General features: G+C 40.9%; 1 protein-coding gene across 2 annotated transcripts in view; it reads left to right on the top strand.

The window, feature by feature from the left end:
• Window positions 1–24,808, top strand: part of caskin1 (CASK interacting protein 1) — a 136,079-nt gene that overhangs the window by 67,511 nt on the left and 43,760 nt on the right. For both annotated transcript variants that reach the window (XM_030058905.1, XM_030058903.1), the window contains exons 3-4: window positions 14,185–14,282; window positions 14,465–14,610. In XM_030058905.1, the coding sequence (XP_029914765.1) occupies window positions 14,185–14,282; window positions 14,465–14,610 (244 nt within the window). The remainder of the gene's footprint in view (window positions 1–14,184; window positions 14,283–14,464; window positions 14,611–24,808) is intronic.

Below are 24,808 nucleotides of genomic sequence, written 5' to 3'. Positions count from 1 at the left end.
TCACACATCCAATCATCAGTTCCGTGGTTTATGAATGATGACTTTGTCAGCCACAGAGACAGACCAAAAAATTCAACCGAAAATTGAAATTTGGAAATTGAGGGATTTTGATTACATGTTGTGAAATCTTGAGTACGCCTGCATGACTGCAAAACGGTTTGCTGCAATGTAACCTGGAGTAAACAGGCGAAACATTCAAAATCACTGGTGTGGTCCTTTAAGCGTCAGGATCTGAGTGTTTGAGGGTAAATCATGTCCGGTAAATGTAGCAAGAACACATTTCACTTTGAGGGCAGGGTAGTTTTGATTTAAATTTCACTGTGTTCACCCAAACTATGATCCATGGCCACAGCGCAGTGCATTCATGAAAATCACAAAAGCTGCAACTCTCCCGGAAAGATTCAGCATGATACACAATAACAAACAATCAACAAGCTTTGTGTCATTCTTTTGAAAATCTGCGAGTCTATGATACGGCAAGGTGAAGTTTTGTTCCACATATTATGCATTTTTACATTCAGTGGAAAATTATTGTCACATTTCACTATTGCTGTGTCTCGGCTGCATTATAAGCTCCTGGATGGATTAGGATGGATCACCAAAATGTCATACTGGAATAGTGTGTGTGTGTGTGTGTGTGTGTGTGTGTGTGTGTGTGAGAGAGAGAGAGAGAGAGAGAGAGAGAGAGAGAGAGAGAGTATTAATGGCACAATTTTGATGCCGTTGCAGTTGTGATATGTGCATCTCCTTGCCTCTTAACCCCTAAAGTGTCATCAAAAGCCTTGCGTGTATGCGTGTGTGTGTGTGGGCATGCATGCATTATCATGTTACACAACATGAAACATCAACATAAGAACAGAAAATATGTCCTTTTTATCTGGTTTCATTGCATGACAGAGAGCGTGGAGAAAGAGAGATCAAGCAGATGTATGTGTGTGTGTGTGTGTGTGACAATGACCCAGTGGTAACAAATTGTGCAGCAGTTCCTTAAAAGTGAGTTCGAGGAGTGCTGCTCCAGATAAGTGCTGTTATGAAGATAAACATCAAAAAGTGTAAGAGAGACTGAGCGCCGTAATGAGAGCGTTTAATGTTGCCGCTCACGCGACTCTGTGTGTCCGACCGCAACAACGATGAGTCACGTTAAAGGTTTATGATGAAGTACATGAATCACGTTGAGAATTTTTTAATGAGCGCGGGCCTAATGAGTCTGAATAAGCATATTCATTTAAGATTCATTAACTCTTCCTGGCAATTGCTGGGAGACTCGTAATGAATCCACTCAAGTGAAAAAAAAAAAAAAAAAAAAAAAAAAGTTAATTGGGATTTTTTTCATCATCAGTTTTTCTTCGTCCAAGCTGCTACCATTTTGCTGATCTTGTGTGTGTGTGTGTGTGTGTATGTGTGTGTGAGTGTGTGTGTGTGTGTGTGTTTGCAAAATTGCTGCTCATTTCCTAAGTGGTGTCAGTCAGCTGGTGACACACAGTTTGTCATTAATGACAGCAGGAATGAAGAAATTGGTGGTCTTTATTTTTATGCCATTAAGATAATTAGCAAACTGCAGTGGAGGAAAGAGAGGGAGAAAGAAAGAGAGGGAGGAGAGGGGAGAAAGAAGGAGAGAAAGGAGGAGAGGAGAGGAGAAAAGAGGAAAAAAAGAGAGAAGTAGCAAGAGATACAGGGGAAAATGGACAGATCTTTGTCATATATGTGCAGTGGTGGACAGTAAAGGAGTAAATTTACTTGAGTACTTAAGTACAGACTCTGAGGATTTGTACTTTACTTGAGTATTAGATTTCTTTGATACTTGTTAATCTTACTCGAATACATTTCCAAGACAAATATTTTTACTCTTACTCGAGGAAATTTCTAGGAAGGCTGAAAAGTACTCGTTACTTTAAGGTCGGCTGTGTTTTTTTTGTTTTTTTTTTTCTAAAATACTATTGGACACAAGCTGTGTTTGTCAAAGAAGGAAACCTATCACAGTACACGTTCTCCACTGGGATCTACGTAAAAGCGGAAATATGTCATCCCCTACCCATATAAGGATACACTGCAAAAACGCAAAATCTTACCACGATTATTTGTCTTATTTCAAGTCAAAATGTCTTATTCCTAGTCAAAATATCTCATTACACTTAAAATAAGACATGATCACCTCAGAAGTAACTTGTTTTTAGACAATTGTCTCGTTTCAAGTGAAAATTTGCTTAAAACTAGTGAAAATTTGCTTGTTTCATTGGCAAAATTTGCCGGTGGAAAAAGTGAAAATTCACTTGAAATAAGGGAAAATTAGCTAGAAACAAGAAACAATTTTTTGCCAATGAAACAAGCAAATTTTCACTTGAAACAAGAGATAATTGTCTAAAAACAAGTTACTTCTGAGGTGATCATGTCTTATTTTAAGTGTAATGAGATATTTTGACTAGAAATAAGACATTTTTGACTTGAAATAAGACAAATAATCTTGGTAAGATTTTGAGTTTTTGCAGTGTAAGGCCAAAGTAACCACGCTCTTTTGACTCCCAACAACTCAAAACAAGAGCGCCACGATGGCGGCAGCAGGAGAAGAAAGAGATGAACCCGAGTCTCAGTCTTATGATCCTCTTATGATCTCATTCATTTCATTTGTTTTTATAGGTGTTTCTGCAGGCTTTGTATAACATTGTGGTTCTACACACAAGCACATTAGTGCAGGTGGTTTCAAAGAGTTAAGTCTCTGAAACAAGAGTTACAAGGTCCTATAAACTGAAAAAAATTACAGTAATTCATTGATTTAAAAAATAAGAAATTGACTCTTACTCTTACTTTTACTTTAAGTAAATTTAAATGCATGTACTCTTGGATACTTAAGTACCTTTAAAAGCAAGTACTTTTTTTACTCTTACTCGAGTAACATGTCGACTGAGCTACTTTTACTTGTAACGGAGTAAATTTTGACCAGTAGTATTTTTACTCTTACTCCAGTACTGGGGTCGAGTACTCTGTCCATCTCTGTATATGTGAGATAGGACGTTGCACCTTGGAGAGCCCGCAGATCTGACACAAATCATTCAAAGCACTGAAATGACAGTCGAGTGTGCAAAGCATGCAGATTCCTCTTCATACATACTGACAGAATGAAATCCACTGAGACTCAGGTGTGTCATTATATAATGCTGTATGTCTGTGCACCCACAGGGGGGGCTTTTAGAGGCTGCAAATGAAAATATCAATCCGAAATTTTCAGTCCAAAATCATTCTTCATCCATCATATGAAAACATTGATTATATTCATAAATGACTGCGGGGATGAAATTAAAGATTATGGGAAGCTATAACAGTGGCAATTATTATTATTTCCTTAGGATGGTGAAGTCATGACCTGATTGATTTACATTGATTCTCTGCAGCCTTTTCATAATCATAGCTATAACCAATTTATTCCTCAACCAATAAGCCAAAATGACTACTTAAATGACATTTCCATCCTTGGAGAAAAAAGTTATGGACAGTTATGGAATCTTACTTCCTGGATTTGATGTATTCCCTGTTGTAACAGGATGTTGGTGTGAGGAGTGTAAACGAATAGGAGTTCACCTAGAAAGGCTGTTTTATGTCATAGGATGGGTTGAAGGGGTGGGATTGTTCAAAAATTGTGAAGGTGGGACTTCATAATTTGATTTTGACAACAGAACTGTGTGCTTTTTATATAGTAAGTCATGAATTACTGTGTTAATAATGACACAGTAGACACAGGACTTTGTCATTTACACAACTTGTTGCATGAGGCCCTTCCTAAACCCAGCCGGGAGAAGAACAAACACACACTCTCCCCTCTGGAAAAGCCCTCATGCCTGTCATTTGCTGCTCTTTTAAAACACAAACGTCTTGGCGCTCCCTCAACACCGATGCTGCAGCCGACACAAACAAACTGTGTGGATTGCCAGTAGCTGCCATTTTCACAAAAGATTTGGCTTGCTTCGCTCCAGATCATATCATTAGAACTTTTGTTGTTTTGTTTACTTTTGTTGTTTAGTTTAGTTTAGTTTGGTTTAGTTTAGTTTAGTTTTAGTCAGACCAAGGAAAGATAAATCAATCAGTAAAAACAATAAATAAGATAGTAATGGATTAAATGGATTAAAATAATCATTAGCTTCATCCCTAATACACACACATACACACATGAAAAACACTTGAGCAGTATCTTCTTTTCTCAGTGGGGAGCTATAAAAACACAGTGAAAATGATGCGATTTTCAATCCAACATCATAGTAAAAATGACTGGAATGATTGCTGACATGACAATAAAGTAGATTATGAGGTACATTATTGCCTTAATCACATTTTTGTGTCCATTCAGCCTCACATTTGCTTCATATGCCACAAAAGGTGGAATAGGAGAGTTTTCACGAGGCTCCTTACCCAACAACTCATGATTTTGTCTGCATAAACGCTCCTCTAGGGCTTTTTTTTTTTTTTTTTACCCTGGTAGGGAGGGTTTTATGTGTGTGAGGCAGGCCTGTAGATATCATGTGCTAATAGAAAGACATCAGAGGCTGACAGGCTCTCAGATCAATCGGAAGCACTGCTATTATTGTCACTGTGTGGTTTATGGCCAGTAAAGGGCTTGCAGACACACGCATACACATACATATGTGCTAATAGAAAGAACACACACACACATACACACGCACACAGATGACCTCATGCGCACATACAACACACACATGCTGTATCCTGCAGTGTAATAAACAAGCAGGCAGCTGCATAATGGGCAGAGTGACAGACACTGATTAGCAAACAGCAGAGACACCAGGACACACACACAGACAATGTGATATATGAGCCGGGAGCCAGGAGCCATCAACACACACACACACACACACACACACACACGAAGGCACAGGCACACATACACAGTCAGAATATGCAGATACATACTCAAACATGCACACACAGCCACACTGCATATAAAAGCACAGCAAGCATGCACCTGCATGTTATCACACACACACACACATATACACAGACACACACACACACACACGCACGCGTAAGCAGTTTATTTGGAGTCTGTTATTGAAGAGGTTCTTGTAAATCGCACACCAGCGGATGGGAAATAAATGAGATAAGAAGACAAGAAGATCCTTTATTCCTTCCTTCTTTCTTTCTTTCATCCTTAGGTCCTTTCATCCTACCTTCCTTCCTTGCTTCTTTCTTTCTTTCTTTCTTTCTTTCTTTCTTTCTTTCGTTCTCTCTTTCTTTCTTTCTTTCTTTCTTTCTTTCTTTCTTTCTTTTGTTATTCTTTCTCCTTCCACTGCAGCACCTGTCCAAGCTTCTTTGTGTAAAATCGTATGACTTTTTTTGTGACAGTGACGATGATGATTGCAGACAACACAGTGAGGATGATGATGATGATGACGATGATGATGATGATGGTGAGGAGTGTGTATCCTCACTGTGCGATTGTTGGACCAGTGTGTTTCAGGAAGGCCTGGGAGGCATGAAAAAATCCCTCATTACTAAAAGTAGGTCAAATCGTATGTGTGTGTGTGTGTGTGTGTGTGTGTGTGTGTGTGTGTGACAGGTGAAGAGGACCAGTGTAAAGCTAAAGCTTGTTAGAGGAGGTTGATTGTGCGGCAGTACAACCGCATGTAGGGATTTTGTGTGTCTGTGTGTCTGTGTGTGTGTGTGTGTATGTGGAATACAAATGGGGGAGGGGTCGACCAAACCTGCCAGGGAGAGAGCAGGGAGGGGGGCATGAGAGAAGGAGGTGAAGATGGAGGGAAGAATGGAAATCAAGGATCAAGAGTTGAAATTTGAAATTCATCTGTCATGGACCCCCAAGATCAAGGTTCTTTGACCTGACCAGTAACTTTAATTTGATAGTTAATTTATTTACATTGGAAAATGAAATGAAATTTAAAAAAATGAAATGAATTAAAATGAAGAAAGAAGTTATACGAGCCTCATTTGACCACACACACCTGTCTCATAGTGATAAAACCGATCGATGGCAATGCGTTCTGTTGCCGCAGTTCAAATTGGCCTGTGGTTAAGAACTCTGCGCCGCGGTCTTAATGAATTTTATAGACACTAAAGGCTCAGAAATATGTTCGTGCCACTGTCCCATTTGATTATGATTGATTATGATCGTTTTTATTTCGCATCACTGCGGTCTATCAACACTGAAACTTGGTGTCGATGCGTTTTCTGATTGCAGCAATGAATCGTCAGATCGGGAGAGGAGAAGCATCTCCACGGCAACGGAGACCGAGTAGAGGAGGGACGCGGATGGGGGTTCAGGGGGATGGAAGAGGAGGAGAGGAAAGAGAGAAGGGAAATAGGTGTGGAAGGATAGTAAACAGGGGAGGAGGAGGAGAGACGGAGGCAAGAAGGAAGGATGGAGGGAAGAGGAGAAGACATGCAGGAGGAGAAAGAGAAGAGGTGGAGGGCAAGCCAAAGAGGGGCTGTAGAAGAGGCAGGAAGACAGCAAGAGATGGAGGGATGGAGGAAGAGGGGAACAGAGAGAGGCGGATGTGTGAAGGAGGAGAAGGGCGACGGAGAGAAAAAAGAGGGGAGGTATAAATATTGCATGGCAGGTTTTACTACTTGGCAGAGGCGAGGGCTTCCCTGCCCCTCCCCCACACGCATACACCCCACTGACACACACTCCGCAGTGCAAAACGCACACTCACACACGCACGCACACACACACGCACGCACGCGCTGCTATGTTACACAGCCCAGTAAGGCATTGTGTAACGTTATCCCTGTTTAACCCTGCAGGGGAAAGCGAGGGGAAGACGGAGTCGTCGCTAAGACCCAGAAGTGGGTTAACACACATGCGCAGAGGGAGTGTTTCCTCCGCCTGCTCCGTGTTTGTTATGCTAAGTGGGTTACACATGCCAGTGTACATACATTAGGCCAGTTCTGGGCTGCTGGGACGTCCTGGGACCCTGAAGTCATCTCTTCATATTTGACAACAAGTTTTAATTGCGGTCCTGTTTAATTTATTACGCAGCAGCTCACTCAGATCTGAATTCATGTTGCAGTGGATTAGATGTAAACACCTCAATCATTAAGACAATCCACTGCTTGGAGGTATGGAAATTCAGCGTGATCACTCTAACAGCACATTTAGTAATGCATTATTACTTTTCCAGTTAAGAATAATTAATAATGTAACATTTGATGTTAATGAAGAGCCTCTTTCACCCCTGATATCTGAATGTACAATCAAAACTCTTCACCTTTCTACGTCTTGACGGTTTAATTAAATCAGTAATTAACAATTATTTCCATTCATCAATGCATTGTTTTTTTTCTGCCTTTGTCACTTGACAGGTGTTGATTGAAAAAAAGCTAATTGTTGTTTTTCACAAGTCAAAGCAGCAGGGAAGTAAACAATGAAAGAAGAAGAATTTGCAACAGTTTCGCAACAAGGAAAAATCCCGTAAAAATGGGGAGGAGGTGTGGGAGCCGTGGGAGCGGAGGAAAACTAGAGGTGAGGAGAGGGAAGAGGAGCAGGGAGCAAGTGGTGGAATCAAAATCTGAACTAAGGGAAGAGGCAAAGAGGAAAGTGGAGAGATTGAGCGGAAGGAGCGAAAAAGAGATGAGGATTGAAAGAGTGGCGTGTGATCTTGCAGTGAATAGAAAAACTAGAACAGGTCACGCTGAGAGTACAGCGCTCTTTAGTATGCTACTCCACACACACACACACACACACACACACACACACACACATGGCAATTCTCTCTCCCTCCCACATATTTTCCCATATATCTTCCCTTATACAGTGCATTGCTCTCTCACACGAAAACTCACACCACTTCCTTTTATTCACACGCAATAATTGAAAAGCATGCAAACACACACTCGTACACGCGCTGCTTGCCAGCAGCAGAGCTGGCAGCGTGGCCGAGCGAGCGTCTCCATGGTTACAGGGCATTCAGCCTCCAATCGCAGAGGAGCGGAACTGAGTTCGGGCCCAACAGGAGCACAGGGTCAGTAAAGAGTACACACCTGTTTGAGCGAGAAAAAAAAAATCTCCATCTTAACAAGTCATTAAGTGTCATTTTCAGTTTTTAAATCTAAAGTCTTTTTTTTCTTACAAATGAAAAAAATCTTCCACTGGGATGAGGTAATCTCACTTGTTTCCGATGCAGTTGCACTTCTATACATATGTGTAAGTAAACATATATTAAAACAAGGCAGAATAAGGCACATCAGCTCGCTAGGATCAAGCAAATGAAACTTGATTCCAGAGGATTGTGGAAACACGGTGGTTATCATTGGAAATACGTGGGATTATCTCATCCAGCTGGCAGATTTTTTCACTTGTTAGAGGGATCTTAGAGAGAAAAAAAAATATTCTAGCACTGAATATGAGACTAAACTGTTAGGATTGAGATTTTTGCAGTCCAAAAACTGACTTACTGTCTCAATTTTCCAGTGGTTACATTTAAGTACACCGACAAGACTATCGCCAGAATCAGCCCATAAAGTAACACATCCCGCATTTCGCTGAGAGGTGGTTATTGCCTGTTTTCATCCCGAAATGACAAAGACCCGACAGAACATGAACACATATTACACTACACTTGTTACGGTGTAAACGTGTCTTGGCGTGTCTCTCTCTATTAAATCCTGCAGCCAGTTTGAGCTTCTCTCCAACTACTGCATGATTTTAATAAATGCAGCGCTGTGGGCGTGAAGAGCGGGGGAGAGGAGAGCGGTTTGAGGTTAGGCCGGGTTGATGAGAAGAGGAATGGGGTGGTGTGTTTGCAGTCGTGTGTGTGTGTGTCTGTGTGTGTGTGTGTGCGTGCACAGTGATGGGCTGCAGCAATAATAACATTTTTATTTTTATTTATTTATTTTTTTTAAACCAAATAATGTATCTTACAACACTTCTCCTTGAGCATGGCCTCAAATTCACCTGAATGCCGACTTCTGGAGGAGAAACTGAAAACCATTTAGTGAAATGAATGAGGCACATCTGGGCCGACACATTAACAACATGACTGGAGCTGTTGTATTTCATGACCAAATAGAACCAAATCCAGTTGACAACTCAAAAAATGTGTTTTAGTGTGAAGGATCTCTACAATGCCACTTCATATAGATCACTGCAGACATCCTGACTATAATTAAAGCAGCAATAAGCAAGATTTTTACATGAAAATACACCTGACTTTGATGACACAGTCAAACTTGATGCAATTTAGTGGTAATTTCAAAGAAATTTCAAATATGTTACTTGCTAATTACCTACTTATCATGAAATTTGTGACCCACTTAAATGAAGTGTTTCCGAAAGCAGGCAGCACCCACTTGTTGCACTTTTCTCTCTGTACTGGCATCAGCCACCAAATCCAACCAAAACTATTCATAGGGACACATGATGACACAGATACTTCCAGTGTGTTTGTTTGCTGGTGGCTCGGTCTCGTCCCAGTTACCTGTGGTGCTAAAATGGCCCCATAACTCATACTGATACACTCTAATGTCCTCTGTGTGTCTGTACACTGGGACTATGATAGCTGAGCGATAACCAGTGCATGCCCCCTAAGCTGCCTGGAGGCAGAGATCAGAAAATGAAACTAATCTTAGCCAAAGTCGCCCTGTAGGATAACAAGATTTAGGGAGCTGCTCTTGTGACAGCAGGAAGCACGCAAGCATTGCAGCCACCACATGCTCTGTTTCTGCAGAATATGTGGGATTACAGCTGAAAAGGGATGAAATGCCCTATGCAGAGCAAAAAGCAAAACTTTGTCTTTACCGAACCATTTGCATTATTTTATTAATCACATGATAATTCAATTTTTTTCTGTTGAAACAAACTATTGTCTTTCTCTATTCATTTCAGTTCATCCTTTAGTGTGTCTCTGTGTTTGACTGTTTTTATCTCTTGCTCTGTGTGTCTGTTTATCTTTCTGTCCATCCTTCTGTCTTGTCATACTGAGTCATTCTGGATTAGACCGTCAATTTAATGTCTAAAATGTGAATGTATCAGCCTGTCTCTCTGTTTGTTCTCTATGTTTTCCACACTGTTCCTCAGTTTAGTTTTTCAGCTGGGTTTTTCAGTCCTCCTGACATGTGAAGTCACACTAGTTCTGACAAATTATATGTGTTGTAGAGGAGATATTCCTCTATGGGAGACAAGCTCCTATAGAGGAAGACGGCAGGGCAGAAGAGATTTTGATTTGTCTTTGAGATAGATTTCTTGAAATAGTTTATTTTGTATTTTTTGTAACTGTAATTGTAATTTGTAACTTACTGGTCATTTTGCATCATTTTCGTGTAACAGTTTACTAATTTCTTGCTAATTTGCTTTGTTTGATTTCCGATTAAATGCATTTCTATATCGATTCAGTTAGGATTATGTCAGTCACAGCACCAATTTTGATTGCACATGGAACAGATTCATAAAGTACTAATGCTGTAAATTGTCCAAGCAAACCTTCCAACCTGGTGCATTATTGAAAATATGAATGTTTACATTAAGAACTGACCCCAAAGCAACTCACTGAGGGATTAAATGAATCGATAATGAAGATCGATTTGAATCAATTCTTCGCTTAATTGAACTCAGCCCTAGAAATCAAGTTTGCTCAGGTTTCATTGGCTTAATGCTATCGCAATGAACTGAGCCGAACCTTAAAGGCCAAATGCAAAGAAAGGTCTAGAAGCACTTACCTACATGTTAAGCCATCCTGCATCTTTTGAAGAAGAGATTGAAGAAGAGAAAAGATGTCACAGAGACAAGCTTAAGACAAGGAGGCAGCCTATGTAAAAGCTCTTTTCCCAAATCACTGCAGACAGAGGGCACAGTAAGCAGATATAAATTCTATAAGCGCAGGCAATAGGTTGATTATGCTTATTTTGAACAGGTGGAGTTCAGATAATAATATCCAAGTATGCACCAGCTGGATGGCAGACTTGTATTTCTAACTTGCTCAGCAAAATTGGTTCTCTCGGGACCTTTATACAAGAAAATATGATATTGATTATACAGGTGCACCACTCCAGGCTGGTTTGCAAGATACTTTGACCTTTTTAATGATGATCTATAGCAGCACTTTCCACAGCTGGGGTCAAGGGAACCGCGGGGAGCTGTGTGGGGACTCCAGAGGGAGCCCAGCAAGATGAGGATCAATTTAATTTCACTTTTTCACAATTCCCACTGCACGCTGTGTTATCTCCCCTGCCAACAGCGGGTACAGAGCATAAAAAAATCCTCTCGTGTGGGGGGCAAAACCTTTATCTCATGAGGGACTGTGGGCAGGTGCTGTGTTCCAGAGATGTCAGACAAGCAGAAATTCTGACCTCCTGTGTCCTACAAGGAAAAACGCGATAAAATGGCCCTTTAAGTCAGAACACCAACTAACTTAGGCAAGATTTTTCAGCCTTTAAGCTGTTGAGAAACACTTATCTGATATAAACTTTAAACTACAGGGGCCCTCAAATCTGGTCTGTGGGGAGCCCTGCTGCTTCTCCGTCCTATCAGGTACTTCATTGTAAACCAGGCCAGGTCTACAGCGGACCCTGATAGACAGCTGGAGTGAAAATTACCTGGTAGCGCAGAAAGACAGGAGCACTCTGCACCCTGATGACTGGATTCTCGAGGGCTGCTCAGGATTATTTTGTAACATCTATAATCCTCGAAATATAATGAAGTTTGATTCTCAGCATTCTGTGGCCTCATCCTGGCTTTATGCAGTGTATTTTTCATGGAATTAGTTGGGAGTTGCAAATGAAACTTTTACTGTCGCCACATAACAAAACTCATCTAAAATGCCGTAATAATCCTTTAATGCTTTACTCCAAAATGTAAAACAAAATTCATAATGTTCATTGGATGGTTCTCCTACTGAATTCCAGCACAACTGAGTTCTGTGCAAGGAACATACTTTACTTGGAGCTGAAGTTGTGTTGGAGTTGAACCGTGTAAAGCCAGCCTCAAACTGCAATTTTCCTTTAAATATCCCCTTAAGTCGCCTTCCGTGAGAAAAAACATTTTGTATGTATGACAGTGTCACATACATATCCTGTATCTGCTGGTGCACTGATATTGAGTGAAATATTCAAACATAATATGCCATTGTTTTATGGCTTCAGCATTCCATCAAAGTGACGTCTTGTGCATCATTTTATACAAATTTCTTAGTGATTTAGCAGCGCAAATTTAGTATCTTTGGAAACCTCGGGATCTCCACTAGAAATCCAAATTAAGTTCTAATGACAGCCCCTCTGATGGGATCGGCAGAGTTGAAGAGATGAAAGCTGCAATATGGATCTTTTCATCGTGAGACAGGAAGTGCACTGTTAGTCCCGCCCTCATTTTGGTGAGCTGTCTACCTTTATTTGACTACGTTTACATGCACGCCATATTCTGATTCGGGTCAATATTCTGCTTAAGGTAATTTTCTGAATAAGGTGTTTATGTGCGCTGCAGCAACTGGAATATTCCGTTTACATGTTACTTGGCATATTCCCGTGTTTCGGCGTATTCCACTCTCTTACGTAATGCGACACTCAGCTGCGGGGGGCAGCAGTACGCGTATAGGCATCTGGTCTGCTGGAAATACAGAGGAAGAAGAAGCTGTCACTATTTCTGTGTTTTCTCCCATCGATATACTCCATGATATTTAAGTCTTTCTTTAAGTCTCCAAAAATACTGTGTCTTGCTGCTTTTCGCCATGTCATTCTCCCCGCTTGCAGTAACCATAGCAACAAAGACGCCCCAGAATTCCTTGCGAATCAAGCATGCGCAGATGTAACTGAATATTCCGGTATGGGGCGTTTTCCGACTAAGGTGTTTACATGCCTCAATATTCCGGTTGGAACAGGCATATGCCAGGGGTCTGATTCGGAATTTTCTCCAACCGGAATATGACCTTAATCGGGTTCGGTGCGTGTTTACATGACACGTGCGCAACCGGAATATTGAGGATATTCCGCATAATACAGGAATATGGTGTGCATGTAAACGCGCTCATTGGCATCCAGCTTAAAGCCAAGCTACGTCGTGTCTGTAAAGCTGGTTAATCTGCTGTGAAACAAAGCAGCGCTGATGTTCATTCATATTTATGAATGGGTCTTTTCTGCTCCACATTTAGTTTCACTGTTCTTGCACTTCTCACTCCTTTTCCAACCTTGTCGTTGTCGCTGTGTTTGATAGCCTACAGCCTTTAGATCGTCCCAGACTTCACTGAATAGACAATTTCAGACCAACAAGCATGAACACGCAGTTTGACACAGGCTGGTGAGGTTCCATGTTTTTTTTTTGTCCCCTGTGGCTTTCAAGCTGGGAATTTCTCACTTTTGACTTTGTTGAGATGCAGCAAAAGTTTTTTTCATTTGACGTCACTGACATGAAGAAACTCTGGTGTCCCCTGTTTTTTTTTTTTTTTTTTTTTTTTAAATCCTGGCACAGATAGCTGTGTTTGGAAAGTGTGTGAGAGTTTGCAGATTTGTGATACAGAGCAGCAGCACCAGTCTAACAAACACTGTGTTAACCTTTATCTCTTCATTGGCCTCCAGCAACGGAGGATCACTGTCCTGAGCTGTGCAGGTTTGACTGCAGACCTGCGTGGTACTTAACTTGTCAAGCTCCGATTCGTGATTCATCTTTCCAAGGTCGTAGCGTAGGGCCCCTCGCGAGGCCGTCTGCAAGAACGCCTGACAGCAAACAGCAAATCTCTGCACAGAGAGGGGATGAGGATAGAGAGACGGAAGGAAGAGAAGACTGATAGGTGGAGTCAGGGAGATGCTTGTCAGTGTGTGCGTGTGTGTGTTAGTGTGTGTGTGTGTGTGTGTGTTTGTCTGTATCCCTGGGTGCTGTGATGCTTTCTCTTCCTTCTCCCCTTTCTCATGCTTATCCATCAGTGCTGACATATCAGTCTCATCTTCTCCACATACACCCTCTGGACTACATACGTACACACACACACACACACACACACACACACACACTGTATCCTTTACATATTATGCTACATCCCCTCTGATTTGTCTTTCCTCCCTCCCCCATCCTCTGTGCTGCTCTGTGGCTCCAGTAGATGTGGTTGAACATCAGATGTTTGGTTTTAATCCTCTGCTCTTAAATCTGACTGTCATGCTAAGCTGTCTTTACCGTTATCACTGACCTGTGATTGTGTGTGTGTGTGTGTGTGTGTGTGTGTGTGTGTGTGTGTTCGTGTTTAGGTTTGCTGCACTGCACCATGCGGCCCTCAATGGGAACCTGGAGCTCATCTCTATTCTGCTGGAATCACAGGCTGCTGTCGACATCAGAGACCAAAAGGGTGAGACACACACACACACACACACACACACACACAGACACACACTCATATAAATGTGCATCGATCAGTATCTCATTAATTTAATGGATATGGACTCTCATATCTCATATTTGTGTGTTTGCATGTGTGTATTTCTGTATTCGTGCACTGTATGTGCTGTATGTGTGTATTTGTGTGTGTAGGCATGCGGCCGCTGCACTACGCGGCCTGGCAGGGGAAGGCGGAGCCTATGAAGATGTTGCTGAAATCTGGTTCGTCAGTCAACGGCCAATCAGACGAGGGGCAGATTCCTCTCCACCTGTCAGCGCAGCACGGACACTACGACGTGGTGAGCGACACTGACCTTTCAGAAAACTGTTATCTCAATCTTTCTGTTGTAGAGTTGTTGTTTCTTCACATTACAGTGATACACACACTTTGTACCAAGCATAATGAAAAACAATGAGAAAAATTCTACAATTTCTCTGAATTAACGAGATAATTATTTCAGAATTCTCACACAATTATCCTATTAATTCAGAAAAACAAGGCAGAGTTATTTTTCCATGAAATTAATTGAATTAATGAGAATTCTGAGATAATTATCTCAATTCAATTGTAAACGTTTCTCAGAGATCATTTTCTCAATAATTTAGAAAAACAGCAGAATTTTTCTCCCCATGAAAACTATTTTCAGAATTCTGAGATAATTATCTCGTTAATTCAGAAAAACAAGGCAGATTTTTTTTCCTCCATAAGTAAATGAATTAGCCTTCCGTATACTTGCAAGATCTTTGTCCTATAGCTTTGAACATGCAGAATGGGCCATCGCAGCATTTATACTGAATTTCCATGTCAGGCATTTCAGTAAGAAAGCTACAGTTGACCTTTTTCACAGCAGCCATTTGGACATGAAATAGCAGCTAAATACAGGTGTTAATGATGTCATTAATGAAGGCTCTGTTCCATTTAAGTGTGTTAGCTCCCGATTCTTTTGTTGAAAGCCCAAGTACAGACCGGAGTCAGTCTTCTATTTTCTGATGCAATATTTATTATGGTCACATATAAAGCAAAGCAGCGCTGGTCTCAGTGTGACAGAGCTCCCACAGGATCTCAGTCAGAAAGCGCCCTGATATCAGGAAATGATACACATTTATGTTCTTGGGCTTGGGCCTGCCCCGTACATAGGTTGGACTTAAACGCAACCGAGAATAATTGGCCAGTTACCCGGACATGGACAGGCCAACCACTGTCCATGCCTTGTTTCTGGAATGTGCTATGCTATGTGTGTGAATGTTGACTGGGCGTGTATCTAATGCAACAGACCTAAATAACAAGATAGAGAAAGTACATCTGGCTCCTGCTGTGTCTGTCCTCTGCTTAGCAGCCAAGCTGCCCTGAACTATGTAATACATTGGATAATGCAAGAAACATTGAACTATACGGCCAATTGTAACAATCCCCCTTTTGACATAATTTTATTATGTCAACAAAGCTAGGTCAGAATGTTATTCTTCATTGCGGTACCGCTTTAGGCGGAAAACCAGCCAGTCAGCCCCCCCAAACTGCCAGTGATTCCCAGCCTAAATAAGCAACACAATCAAACATCAAGTTTTAATGCCCCCGTTTGGTATACTCTTATTTTATCAACAGCAAAAACCCATAATTTAAATCTTAAGCAGAGGCATATGTTCCTACCTTCCTAGCAACCTATATGTCAGCAGATATGTGTAAGCTGGCTATGTGTAAGTGTTATTAGCAACTATCAGCAGCAATTCATCTTGCACAATTTATGGAAAACAGTAAACATTTCTATGAAAGCCTATAAGTCTCACGCCCCTATGTGTATGCGAGTATATGGTTATGTATTAGCATTAGCGTATATCATGTGTCTATATGGGGTTCAGGGATACAAAAACGGTCTTCTTGGTCTTCATCGTAGTCGTCTTCGTCCAGGTCCACTTCAGTCTCGTCCTCCCCGGGCTCAGGGAGGGAGACCACAGGAATCATCTTTCTGGGGTGTTAAATTAATCTATAAGGAGGTGGTGCAGGGAATTTATGCAGAAACTATCAAAATTCTCCAATTTTCGAATGTAGATCAAGCCAATCAGCTAAGGGATCCCTAAATGTTCTGTCAATTCTTCTGATACGGTCTTTAAGCTATAGAGAGCTCGAGTTATAGAGCTGTCTGGTGCAGTATTGTCTGGGATGAAGACGCAACAGTCCTGAGGAGCATAACACACACACCTCCTTTTTTTAGCTAAGAGGAAATCTAGGGCCAGTCTGTTCTGGCAGGTCATTAATGAAGGAGCAGCCAATTGTTTTTTTAGATTTTTATTTGTTCTCCATATATTCAAACCACCTATGACATCTTTTCAGATATTCTGGTTCTTGATTTCTAATTCTATATGTGATTCTTTCCATTTCTAAAATATTGTTTACTGTTAATTTCCAGTTATTGAAAAGAGGTGAAATAGGTTTTTGCCAGTTTCTCGTTATTTGCTTCAGAGCTGCAATTCTAAGTATCCTGTGCGAGTATATTTGCAGTCCTTTTTTATGCCCAGACCTTTAGCACGCTGTCCATTTTGTTTGGTCTAAACTGGGGATCCTATGCCATTTCTCTCAGATAAAATAAGTCATTGTCTATTTTATATCTTTTACAAACCTGTTTCCAGTGGTGCATCGTAATGTTAGTCCATTTGTTTTGTCCTTTCAATTGTGTAATATCTTTTTTCAATGAACGGTAAGGTCTTTATTGAAAGTGGCGCTAGTTCTTTTTCTATCTTAAACCATTTGGCTTTTGTGTTATCGTTGGTCCATTTCATTATAATGCTAATTTGGGTGGCATGGAAGTACTTTTGTAGGTCTGGGAGTGCCAATCCACCATGTTATTTAGATTTTATTAGTGTTTTCAGTTTAACCCTTTTCCTTTTATTGTTCCAAATGAAATTAGTTATTATTCTGTTCCACCTCTTGAAACTTTGTGGAGGTATCGAAATTGGTAGGGCTTGGAAGAGGAACATAAATTGTGGAAGTACCATCATTTTTATTGTGTCTACCCTATTAAATATTGACTCAGGAATTGTTTGCCACCTGTTCAAGTCTTGTTTTATTTTATTTTCTAGGTTTTGATAATTGGCCTCGTACATTTTATCTGGATCATTATGGATTACCACTATTAAATATTTTATTGCATTTTGATTCCATTTAAATCTGAGATTTCCTTTAAATTTGTCTGTAACCTGTTTACCTATACACATAACCTCACATTTACTTTCGTTGATTTTATACCCTGAATGGACCCTATATTCTTTTATTATTTTCATTAGTTCTGGAATTGAATGTTCTGGTGACGTAAGATATAACATAATATCGTCCGCATATAGTGCCAGTTTATGACATTCTGAACCTATAGTTACCCCTTTTATCTTGTTTTGTTTCCTTATCACTTCAGCAAGCGGTTCCATGCATAAAGCAAAGATAAGTGCAGACAGTGGGTCCCCTTGTCTTGTTCCCTTGTGTATATGGAAAAATAAATGGCCACAGGACCCTATCGAAGGCTTTCTCCGCATCGAGTGTCAGTAGAACTAAGTCTTTACTATTTTTTCTGAGTAATCAATGATGTCAGGTGTGCGCCTTATATTGTCTGATAAGAGTCTATTGGGAATGAAACCAGACTGGTCATTGTCTGTTAAATCTGGCATGATAACTTTAAGTCTGTTGGCTAATATGGCTGTTAATATATATATATATTTTTTTTGGCCGGTGTTTAATAATGAAATTGGACGATAGAAAGATCTATCTGTTTTATCTCTTCCCTCCTTATGGATGACAGTGATTACAGATGAATTCCATGTTGCTGCCCAGGTTCCCGATTCTAACGCAAAATTATAGGCTTTATATAAAAGGGGTAAAAGCAATCCTTGAAACTCTATAAAATTCATTATGGTAGCCATCGTCTCCTGGGCACTTCTCTTTTTTTAATATCTTAATTTGATTTAATATTTCCTCTTCCGTTATTTTCCTAACAAGTTTGTCATTTTGTGTTGGTAAAACTTGTTTTAGCTTTAGTTTCTCAAGATATGCCTCAGTTTCTTTTGCATATACTTTGTCATTATCATCTTTATTTAATGCCTCATAATATTTTGCAAATGCATCTGCAATTTCATTTTTTCTGTTAGGACTTCATCTGTATCCAGATTTAACTTGGTGACATAAGATTTACTTTTTTGTTTCTTGAGTCTGTAGGCTAAAACTTTCCTTGATTTCGTTCCTCCATCATAATGTGTTTGTTTAGTAAGTATTAAGGATTCCTCTACTTCTTCTGTCAGCACTTTATCTAAGTCAGCTCGTTTCGTTTTCAATTGTTTATTTAATTCTGGATCATGTGATTTTTATGTTTGTCTTCTAGTACTTTTATTTGTGATTCAAGTTCTGTCTTAGCTTTTTCCTGCTGTTTTTTTCTTATGATGAGTATCTAATTATTTCTCCCCTTAAGACAGCTTTCGACCCTTCCCACAAGATTATGCTATTAATATTTCTTCAGTATCGTTTAGTGCTAAGTATTCACTTAGCGTTTTTTTTTTTTAACAGTATCTTTAAAATCTTCATCTTGCAGAAGTGAGTTGTTCATCCTCCACAAATTTTTCCCCTTTATTGAATTTAGTTTTACTGTTAAGGTAACCATTGCATGAGCCGATGGTGTTGCTGTTCCAATAATGCAGTTTTTGACAGTTGATATATCTTTGTTAAACATGAAGAAATAGTCCAATCTATTATTTGGGCGTGTCTATTAGAATAATATGTATAGTCTTTTGTTTTTGGATGTAAGGTTCTCCAGACATCTATTATCCCCAGTTCTCTCCACGCTTTACGTAGGATATTTGCAGTTTTCTCGGACCTATGTTTAATTCTTGATGTTGAATCCAGGGTAGGGTTTAGGATTAGATTCCAGTCACCCCCAATAATAACTTTTCCTCTTCCTTCAGTTATTATTAAATCGATAATTTGGTTCATATGTTCAGTATACTCGTCTGGTGGGTAATAAATGTTTATTAAGGTTATTTCTATGTTTTCTATTTTGCCCATCACCAAGACATATCGTCCTTCCCTATCTGTTATACTATTTGTCTTTTGGAATGCTATGTAATTTTTTGTGATAAGGGCTACTCCTCTCCTTGATGAGTTATAGGAAGAGGAGAAAACCTGAGCGTTTGCAATCATACCTAACTTCTTATGTTCCTCCTGTGTCAAGTGTGTTTCTTGAAAAAATAATATGTCACCTTTTTGTTTTTTCATTTGTTGTAAAATTTTCTTTCTTTTGATACAATTATTGAGTCCATTTACATTTTGAGAAATGATAGTCAGATCCCCCATATCAATAAAGTCAATTACTATCTTTCAGGAAGCCTCTGTATCAGAAAAACTCCCCAGCCCTTTCCGCTCTCTCTGAGCTTTAATATTTTAATGTGTTGTCATTTTAGAGCAATTCATTATTCTTTTATTTTCCGGAATCCAACACATCTGCATATTTTCCTTCATAACCCTGAATTTATTTATGTTGTCTAAATGTAAATAGCCTTTATTGCAGTCTGTCACACAACTTGTTTCTTGCAAGAACTTTCCATGGAAAGTGGAAGGTTCTAATATTTCCAGACTATGTAATCTGAACTCAAATTATGTGTGTGCATTTCATGATTCCAGTAATTCAAAGGCCTATCATTTAAAGCTGCTATTAAAGGTGGTGTAAATGCTTTGTGTGTGTGTGTGTATGTGTGTGTGTGTGTATGTGTGTAAAATAGAGAAAGAGAGAGAGACAGGCCCTGTATCCTGTCCATGGTGCGAAATATTTAGTGATATCCTTTAAATGGCGTTGTTGCCAATGTTATGAGATAAGGGCTGTCCCTTTTGAGCACGCACAGTGACCTCCACTATACGCTTGCTGACGTAAGTACATAAGTACTTCTGTTGTGTGTGAATGCTATTTTTTTCTGGTTTAACTGAGGCTTCAGTTGCTTTTAAACTGCTTGTCATATATATATATATATTTTTTATCTTGTTGTTAGTTGTTTCTCCTTTATTCTTCTGATGAAACGCTGGAAATGGAAAACCCCCATAATTTTGTTATGCTTTTGGCATAATGACAATTAAGATTTCTGATTTCTGATATCTGCCGCATTGTTGCCTCACGTCCATAGTCTCATGGTACAATATTCAAGATTCAAGATTCATCTTTGTCACATGCATGAATGTACAGCAGCAGTGAAATGCAATGGTAACAACCCCAGCACTGTGCTAGTGAAATAGATAAAAATAGAAATAAAATAGAAAGTATATATACACTCCTATATACAATTATGGCCATCTCCGTGTCTAAGTGTGTCCCAGTCAAGGTCAAGTGTCCAGTCAGTGTCAGTAGGAGAGGTTCCTAAGTCAGTCCGAACCTCAGTCAATGTTCTGTCGTCTGGGTCCTGGGTCAGTACACAGTGGGTCTTGTGTATCCAGTCACTTAGCCTGTCGTCTGTTAACCACACCTTCACACAGTGTGATGTAACTTCAGCCACCTTATATGGTCCCCTCCATCTCCTTTTTGGTGTCCTCTGCACCTGACTATGGCAACCTGATCTGGTTCATGCAGGGCATAATAGAACCATGCTGTGGGGGCGGATAAATGTCATAAGCATATTGTGGAATACGGAAGTCTGGTGGGTGTGAGTAGGTCGGACAACGTGCAGCCCAGTGTCTGTAGCCTCTGCATGTGTAGCATGTATCATCTCTGCTTGGCCTTGATTTGGGCTTGTGATCGTATAGTTTGCCTCGCCAAACGTTTTTGAACCAACAAGGTCTGTTCTGTTTTACCGCCTGTGAATGAGGGTAGGGTGTTAGTTCCGGGTGAGGGCTGTAAGGCACCTGAGGAGGGGGCTGCACAGGGGGTGGCACTTGAGGAGGAGCCTGTTGGAGAAGCTGTTTAACAGATGCTTTATTCTGTTTTTCTTTATCTCTTATCTCCCTTAGTTGTGATTTAACCAACTGTGTCTTAAGGGAGAACAAATCTTTTTTCTCCTGAATGCGTTGCTCAAGCTCATTATCCAGGTATTGAGTGACATGGGCCGCCCACATGTGATAGTTCATGACAGGCAGTCCTACCACCTTTTTGAGTGCAGCTTGTGTAGACGGGGGCACTGAAGCCTCAACTGCTCCCCTAAATAGCAATTCAAGAGTCTCATTGTCAACAGGATCTTCACCAGTTCTGTCCTGCCACATTTCCCGTACTCTAAGTAAATACGCAGCCCCTTTCTCATCCTCATCAGGTGGGATGCGACTCAACTCAGCTGACCGCATCTGCACCGGAAACTTTTCTCTTATGGCAGGCCAAAGAGAATGAACCAAGTGACTCAAAGGCACATCGTCTGGGTCTGCATCAGTCAGACAGTGTTGCTCTATTTCTCTCAACATTCCCAAGGACGTGCAAGTTGCAAACACGCGTCTGAAATCACCCAGAGCAGGGACTACGCCTGCGCATGTCTCCAAAAAGGCCTTTATCCAAGGCGCACCCCCTTTGTTGATGTCAGGCAGCTTGGTCTTAATCAGTGTTGTGTCTAGTAGAGAAAAGGGCGAATAAGAGGTGGAGGTGCGGCCTCCAGTGGTGGTTGCTGTCACTAAAGGCATTTGATGGTGACGACGATGGGTGTCTGAACAAGTGTTAATGTTGCCATGATCATGCCTGTGAGGGTGACGTGATGAATCAACAGATACTCTCCCATCACGGAGCCCTCTTCGCTCAACAGCAAAGGGTGCCCCATGTACAGTGTTGTCACCACCTGCAGCTCCAGGGCTGTTCACGTATTCATGTTCAGACGGTGTAGCGTCTGATCGAGATTGTTCTGTTGGGGGCTCAAAGGTATCAGACAAAACGACTGAAGTAGGTAGCTCTACTTCTGCCATAGCAGAAGTGGTATTTGGAGGCGTGCTAGTTGTTTTCGAGCTGGTGGGTTCACTTTGAGGCATCTGGTGTTGGATTGCTTCCAACATCGCCCTTGCCTCAGCGAAGGGAGGGGGCGAGGTTGTGGGTGCCGGAGCAATCTCAGTTGCTTTTGGTGAAATTGTTTTGTCTCTGGGCCTGGCACATTGAGTCTGAATTGTTTTTGGTTTGGACGTGTTATCTCTAAACTCGGCACAGTGTGTCTCCGGAGAAGTCAAGGTCTTAACTGGCACCTCGTGAATGGGGAATTTAACTTCTCCCAAACAACACTGGCAATTAGGCAGAAATGTTTCTGTCCTTTTTGCTTCTTTTTCTGCCCATCCTCTTTGCCATACTCCTGTCTCATGAAATTTTGCTTTTGCCTCCTTTGTAGCTTTCTTACGCCACCTCTTTACTGTTTCTAACAGCACCGACCAGAAGGAGCCGGGTTTACAGTCCTTCCATTTGTCAATAACCTTTTGCAACATCATGAAATATGTACACGTGTTATTCAGAGAGGGTGAATGGCACAGTGCCCGAGTGGGGACCCGATTAAGAAGCTTCTACACGGAGCCTAGTGCTCTGTGCGCTTAATCGCTGGGGGTTCTCCCAGTCTAACCACTCGTTTTAATTCACCACCTCTGCAACACCCTAAACTAAAAAATCCCCGTTCTAATCTATTCCAATGCCCCCCTTTCAGAACTACTTGAGATCTGTGTCAGTGCAGGAATTCTCGACCAGTCTCAGCTGTTCGATACACTGCCACATGCACAGTAAAAACATCAATCAAGTAGGAAACCACCCCACATTGGTATGAAAAATAACAAACTTTCCCTGTATCCTTATTGAACCTTAGGCCTGTTGTCTACAGAAATACAGGAAATTTCACCTAGTGGCATCAGGATTTTCCCCGACATCAGAACCTTTTCCCGACATCAGAACTTTTTCCTGACATCAGAACCTTTTCCTGACATCAGACTTTCTCTGTTCTCTGGTCTCTGACTATTTGGCAATAATCCGGCATCGGACTATTTGGCAATAATCCGGCATCACTTTAAGTGGAAACTCTAGCGTCCTATAAAACCTTTAGATTTTAGAATTTAAATTAGAACTAGGACACTTATTCACCTTCCCTCACGTGAGTCTATGTGTTCATACTTTACATGTGACCATTCAGTTGATAACACAGTTATTTATTTTCCCATAATTTTAGGCTACTATGATTTTAGCGAATTTAGCGATCAGAGGGTAGCATTAATCAGACAATTTAATTTAGTATGTCCAATGTGCAGAAATTTCAGATGGAAAAAGGTTTTCTGCTTTACCTTTGTTTTAGGGCCCTGGAATTGTCTGAAAAAATTTCTCCTCCGATCGACTCCGGCGGTCCTCAATCGGACACGGTCTCAGAGTCAATCAATCCGGGTCACCGGCACCAATTGTTAGCTCCCGATTCTTTTGTTGAAAGCCCAAGTACAGACCGGAGTCAGTCTTCTATTTTCTGATGCAATATTTATTATGGTCACATATAAAGCAAAGCAGCGCTGGTCTCAGTGTGACAGAGCTCCCACAGGATCTCAGTCAGAAAGCGCCCTGATATCAGGAAATGATACACATTTATGTTCTTGGGCTTGGGCCTGCCCCGTACATAGGTTGGACTTAAACGCAACCGAGAATAATTGGCCAGTTACCCGGACATGGACAGGCCAACCACTGTCCATGCCTTGTTTCTGGAATGTGCTATGCTATGTGTGTGAATGTTGACTGGGCGTGTATCTAATGCAACAGACCTAAATAACAAGATAGAGAAAGTACATCTGGCTCCTGCTGTGTCTGTCCTCTGCTTAGCAGCCAAGCTGCCCTGAACTATGTAATACATTGGATAATGCAAGAAACATTGAACTATACGGCCAATTGTAACAAGTGCAGCCGAGTCTCTCCAGTGAACCAGCATGAAGGACCGTGGCTCTGTTAGACCTGAGTGGAACTGCACCTTCATTAACATCATTAGTAACACTCGGGTTTACCCGCTATTCATGTCAAGATGGCTGCTGTGAAAAACCTCTACACACCTCAATGCCTTGATCAGCAACATTACAAGTAAAAAATTAGAAGGGCAAGGCTGCGGTGCCCTAACATTATTCATGTGACTACGCAATTATTTTGAAAGGAAGAAGTGCTTGGAAAAGATTTTTTTTAAAAAGAGGAGCTAAAAAAAGCAGTCGGGGAGTGTTTTGGCTCTAAATTCAGGCCTAGACATCATCAGAAAAAGCCTTCTACTGCTAAGAAAAAAAAAAAAAAAACAATCGGGGGGAAACACTGCAGTGCCGCTGCAGGCTCGCCAAAGAAAAAAACAATGAAATATAGCAGACTCAGTCGAGCAGATTCCTCCAGCTTACATACCCTACATGACAGCGAGGCTGGGCTTTCATGGGCTGCATGGCATGAAGGACAGAAAACCTCTAAGATCTTTCATTCAGTTCAATTAAATCGCCATGCTTTACACAAAGTAACAAACAGGTGGGGGGGAGCTCTAATCCGAAGGTGCTCCCTGTGTGCAAATAAATAATAAATCACAGAGATTGAAACA

The sequence above is a fragment of the Myripristis murdjan genome, chromosome 8 (assembly GCF_902150065.1).
Source record: "Myripristis murdjan chromosome 8, fMyrMur1.1, whole genome shotgun sequence".
Lineage (NCBI taxonomy): Eukaryota > Metazoa > Chordata > Actinopteri > Holocentriformes > Holocentridae > Myripristis > Myripristis murdjan.
Note: the sequence above shows the minus strand (reverse complement) of the source record. Positions and strands in the feature narration are given on the sequence as shown.